Raw genomic sequence first — 6,000 nt, forward strand, 5'->3', positions numbered from 1 at the left:
CAACATAAAGTATCATGACACCTGCAAAAAGTGAAAGTTTGACTTCTTCTTTGCTGACTTGGATGCATTTTATTTCTTTTTGTTGTCTGATCGTTGAGGCTAGGACTTCCAGTACTATGTACTGGACTAGGTACATACTATGTACAGTACTAGTACTGGACTAGGACGTCCAATACTATGGTGGGAGTGGACATCCCTATTGTGTTCTTGACCTTAGGAGAAAAGTTCTCAGTTTTTCTCCATTGAAGATGATATTCATTGTTGGTTTTTCATATATGGCTTTTATGATATTGAGGTATGTTCCCTCTATCCCTACACTACAGAGAGCTTTTATCAAGAAAGGATGTTGTATTTTGTCAAATGCTTTCTCTCCATCTATTGAGAGGATCATATAGCTCTTGTCATTCTTTTATTGTATGGTATTTATCACACCAACTTGTAGATGTTGAACCACCCTTGCAGCCCTGGAATAAATCTCACTTGGTTGTGGGGAATAATCCTTTTAATGTACTGTTGTATCCTGTTATCTAATATTTTGGTGAAAATTTTTGCATCCATATTCATCAGCGATCTCCTTTTTGATGGGGTCTTTGTCTGGTTTTGGGAGCAAGGTAATGCTGGCCTCACAGAAAGGGTTTGGAAGTTTTTCTTCCATTTCTATTTTTTTTTAAAGATTTTATTTATTTATTTGACAGAGAGAGATCACAAGTAGACAGAGAGGCAGGCAGAGAGAGAGAGAGAGGGAAGCAGGCTCCCTGCTGAGTAAAGAGCCCAATGCGGGACTCGATCCCAGGACCCTGAGATCATGACCCGAGCCGAAGGCAGCGGCTTAACCCACTGAGCCACCCAGGCACCCTTCCATTTCTATTTTTTGAAAGAGCAGGTATTAATTCTTCTTTAAATGTTTGGTAGAATCCCTCTGGGAGGCCATCTGGCCCTGGACTCTTGTTTGTTGGGAGATTTTTTATTAGTGCTCCAATTTCTTTGCTGGTTATGGGTGTGTTCAGGTTTTTTATTTCTTTTTGTTTCAGTTTTGGTCATTTATATGTTTCTAGGAACGCACCCATTTTCTTCCAGATTGCCTATTTTGTTGGCATATAATTACTCATAATATTCTCTCACAAATGTATGTCTTTGGTGTTGGTTATGAAACAAGAGAAGTACCAAATGCACAATCTATCCTTACACCTAAAGAAGCTGGAAAAAGAATAGCAAATAAAGCCCAAACCCAGGAGGAAAAGAGAAATAATAAAGATTATTGCACAAATCAATGATAAAGAAATAAAAAAAAACCAATAGAATAGATCAACAAAACTAAGAGCTTGTTATTTGAAAGAATTAATAAGTTTGAAAACCTCTTGCCCTTTAGTTTTGTCAATTGTTTCCTTTGCTGTGCAGAAGCTTTTTATTTTGATGAAGTCCCAATAGTTCATTTTTGCTTTTGTTTCCCTTGCCTCCAGAGATGTGTCTAGTAAGAAGTTGCTACAGCTGAGGTCAAAGAGGTTGCTGCCTGTATTCTCCTCTAGGATTTTGATGGTTTCCTAGCTCACATTTTTTATTTTTGAGTATGGTGTAAGGAAATGGTCCAGCTTCATTCTTCTGCAGGTGGCTGTCCAGTTCTCCCAAAACCATTTGTTGAAGAGACTGTCTCTTTTCCGTTGGATATTCTTTCCTGCTTTGTCAAATATTAGTTGACCATATAGTTGTGGTCCATTTCTGAGTTTTCTTTTCTGTTCCATTGACCTATGTGTCTGTTTTTATGCCAGTTCCATACTGTCTTGATGATAGCAGCTTTGTAACATAGCTTGAAATCCAGAATCGTGATGCCTCCAGCTTTGCTTTGCTTTTTCAGGACTGCTTTAGCTATTCAGGGTCTTTTGTGATTCCATACAAATTTTAGGATTGTTCTAACTCCGTGAAAAATGTTGGTGGTATTTTGATAAAGATTGCATTAAATGTGAGCAACATTTATAGCAACACAAGCCTACCTCAAGAAGCAAGAAAAGTCTCAAAATCTTAAATAAACAATCTATCCTTACACCTAAAGGAGCTAGAGACAGAAGAACAAACAAATTAAAAAAAAAAAAAAAGCCAGGGGAAGGAGGGAAATAATAAAGATTAGAGCAGAAGTGGGTGGGGGAAAAAGGACAACAACCCTAGAAGAGCAAGTGACAACAGACAAATATGACAATAAAATTGACAGATGGAAAGCAATTGGATAAATGCCAGGTGAATTGAGAGAACAGAGAAAGACAAAAGCAAAAGACAACCAAAATCAAAGAAAATCAACACCTATAGAGAAAGTTGTCAACAAGAAGCACCTAAGTACGACAGCACCTTAGACAATTACAGGAACTGAGTGCACTGGGCACTTCTGGAGTCACCAGGCACTTCTAAGGAGCGAAATAGTAATAGGAGCAGGCTAAACTCAGTATATAAGAAATTCCCTTCCCCAACCCAATCAGGTGACAATCCCTCTTCTACCCTGGCTAAAGGTTGGACGTTTAGTCTGAGAAGAAATTCAACCACACAAACTTTGGAAAGGAAAAAGTAATTAACTATGGACTCTGAAAAACAACCTGAGGGTTTTGAAGGGGGGGGGGGGGTGTTGGAGGAGCCAGGTGGTGGATATTAAGAAGGGCACGTATTGCATGGAGCACTGGGTGTGGTGCAAAAACAATGAATGCTGTTACGCTGAAAAGAAATTAAAAAAAAAAACTATTTAAAAAAAAGTATGCAATTACATAATTAAGGAAGGAGTAATTAAGTATAATCTGTGCACCAAACAGCGAGGAGAAGTCCCCCACCCCACACACAGCTGTCTTCCCCTGTTTAACTCCACCGATGGTGGCAACCAAGATTATTGTGCCCTTATTCCTATAGGAGGGTGTAGAGGATTTCTCCTTGGAGAAATTAAAGATCTCAGAGCAATCGTATATGTATGGATATATAATTTGAAACAACAATAAAAATCAACCAAATAAAAAGGAAGTATTCTGGAAATTCTAATACAGTAGATGATGTAGATGATCAAAATTCCTTGTGGACATGCAATCCTTCTTATATCCAGTTCACCAAATCACCACACCCACCTCTATCTTCTTCCTTCTGCAGACCCCTAATCAGCACAACTTCTTGCACTTACACCCCCTGCAAAATCAAGCCATCAATGGGCATACCTAAATATTTCTCCCAGCACCATCTAGGGAATAAAACAAGAAGTAAAACTGGATCTGCCTTCAAGTTACATGAATTCTGTTTGACAGGCTGTGTCACATGCAGGAATCTGTAACATAAATTAATCACAAATTAGGGGCACCTAAGTTTCTCAGTTGGTCAAGCAGCTGACTCTTGATCTCAGGTCTTGATCTGGGTTGTGAGTTAAAGCCCCATGTGGAGCCTACTTTAAAAAAAATTAGGGGCACCTGGGTGGATCACTCAGTTGAGTGTCCAACTCTTAATATCAGCTCAGGTCATGATCTCAGGGTCCTGGGATGGAGCCCCACATTGGGCTCCCTGTTCAGCAGGGAGCCTGTTTCAGGATTCTTTCTTTCTCCCTCTGCTCCCCACAAATGGATGAGTAAATCTTAAGAAATAAAAATAAATTAACCACAATTAAATACTAATTTTCATGGTACAGAGTATGTGGCATTCGGAGACAAGTCAGATCAAAGAGAGTGTGCCTGGATCAGTGGGAGGCAAAGCAAAAAGTAGTGAAGACACCAGATACAGGAGCTGGGTTACACCATTGCAGAGCTCTGTAGATCATGTCAAGGTTTGGGGGTTTTTCTCTAAGTATAATGAAAAGCCAATAAAGGATCCTAGTCAGGGAGTGACATAATTTTAAGATCACTGGATGAAGAATGGACTAGAGGGAGGCAAAAGCCAATAGGAAGAATAGTTAGAAAGCTGCTGTGGATAGGTAAGCGATTGTGGTGGATTGGATCAGGATCTCAGCTGTAGAGATAAGGATGATTAAAGACCTATTTCAGAAGCAGAATCAATAAGATTTGCTGCTGTCTTCCTTAGGTAGAGAACAGAAGGGAGGGACTAGGAGGAAGGAGCTAAGGATGACTCCCAGAATTCTGATTTGAGCAACTGATGGATGGTGGTTTCACATTCCCAGGTGGAGGACGACTGGGAAAGGTATAGGTTTCAGAAGGGAAACAAAAAGTTAGATATTGAGCAAATTCAGATGCAGATACTTGAGATACTCCCCTTGATTTGTCAATCAGTTGATTCATGGTCCTCTCTGTATTCCACCTTCTAGGACACCACTCTAGAGTCAGTGAGGGGTTGGTGGTTGTTGGCATATAGATGGCATTGGAAATCATGAAAATATATGAGACTATTTAGGGCAGTGGTTTTCAAACCTGTGTGTGTGTTTACAATGCACTTTTCAAGACCCCACCCGGGACTGTTTCTGATTCAGTAAATCTTGGTGAGGTCCAGGAATCTGCTTTATTAAAAGCCAGTGCAAAAAGGTTAGGATGCAGGTAATTTGGGCTAGATTGAAATAGGCTTGAAGACAATCCAGAGATGAGACACTAGCAACACCAACCCTTTCCAGAAGCTGGAGAGAAACAGAGAGAGGTTGGTACATAAAGGGGAATGTGAGGCCAACCAGGCGGTTATCTCTTTTTCTATATTATTAGTTTGTTTTTTAAGATGGGAGACACTAGGGCAGTGGTTCGTAACCTTGGCTACACATGTAAACACCTGCTGGGCTTTAAAAAAATGCTGATGCACAGAATCCACCCAAAATCAGTAAATCAGAATCTCTAGAGGTGAGGGCTCAGATATCAGCATTTTAAAACTTTATTTATCCTTCCTCCTCCCCAAAGCATTGTTTTTATTTCCTCAGTGCCAAGCATTGAGTATGCCCTCAATTCATGTGCATTGTTGTGTAAAGTACTGCTCACCAGTGACTGTACAACCGAAACCACTGTGTGTACTGTAAAGCCCATGTAATCTTCGTGTGAAAAGGGTTATAGTCTAAGAATTGAAGCCCGAGAGGGGAATTAAATACGTAAATTCTCTCGGCCTTGGTAAGTGGAGAATCAGGATCAGAACCCAGGGTCTCAACTCTCAGGTGAGAGCTGCCTGGCCTTTCAACAATCCTTATTTTAACCACTCCCCACACCTGCTCACCCATCAAGACAGCCGGTCTAATAAACACCACACCGTTTCCTAAGTCACAAACTGCGGTCCCTTTCATCAAATCCGTAGGCACTCTCAAACCCCGCTCTGTTCCAGACCCAGCCTATTCCCATCACGGCCTTAAACCCAGTCCTGGATTAGACCTGTGGGACCTAAGGTCCCTCCCAGCGCTGGCGCCACTCGGCTGGGGGGAGGGGAAGGGAAACTCGTCGCCACAGCAACCGTGGACACGCAAATTGGCCCTCAGTAACAGGAGACCAAAGCTCCTGGTACAATTTTCTTTCTTTTTTTTTTTTTTTTTTTTTTTGTATGTACTTTCCTTACCGCTTCCCGTGCCTGGTGCGTGAATTTGAGGGTCTGGTAAGAAAGCTCCATCAGCTACGGTTTCAGGGCCGGAGAAGTGAAAAGAGCCAGTCATTAGCCTGACCAGTACTTCCAGAGAAAACTGCTCAGGGAAACCTGACGCTTAACCAGCCCGCCCCTTTCAGGATTGGCCGGAGCCTGGACAGGTCAGCCAATCGCTGGACAAAGATGGATTCTTTCTCATGCCAATCAATATTAAAATAAGCACGTTTCATCCAAAGCCTTTGCAGGGCCCTGACCAATCAAGAGAGGGAGAGGGGATGATTGACAGGGCTTGGGGCGGGGCTTCAGGTTGTTCTGGTTCACTTCATTTCTGTCTCCAAAATGCCAGGTTACCAAGTTTATGTATCGTACTATTTGTCCTTGATTTCGGCTGCTGTTCAGGCCTTTGTGACCCAGCGCTTACGTTCCCAAGACTACACTTTGACACCCCGTCTTTTCCAGGTCCCCATCTCTCCCCCTCGTCCCCACGTATTA

At 41.7% G+C, this 6,000-nt stretch overlaps 1 protein-coding gene across 1 annotated transcript in view; it reads right to left on the reverse strand.

The window, feature by feature from the left end:
* The window catches only part of KATNAL2 (katanin catalytic subunit A1 like 2), a gene marked incomplete at both ends in the record, with an annotated part of 68,214 nt that extends 62,679 nt beyond the window's left edge, over positions 1-5,535 (reverse strand). The window contains one exon of the mRNA XM_080821721.1: positions 5,485-5,535. Within this exon, the coding sequence (XP_080677847.1) occupies positions 5,485-5,535 (51 nt within the window). The remainder of the gene's footprint in view (positions 1-5,484) is intronic.
* Between the last annotated feature and the right edge of the window lie 465 nt (positions 5,536-6,000).

The sequence above is a fragment of the Martes martes genome (genome assembly GCF_963455335.1).
Source record: "Martes martes genome assembly, chromosome: 13".
Taxonomy (NCBI): Eukaryota; Metazoa; Chordata; class Mammalia; order Carnivora; family Mustelidae; genus Martes; species Martes martes.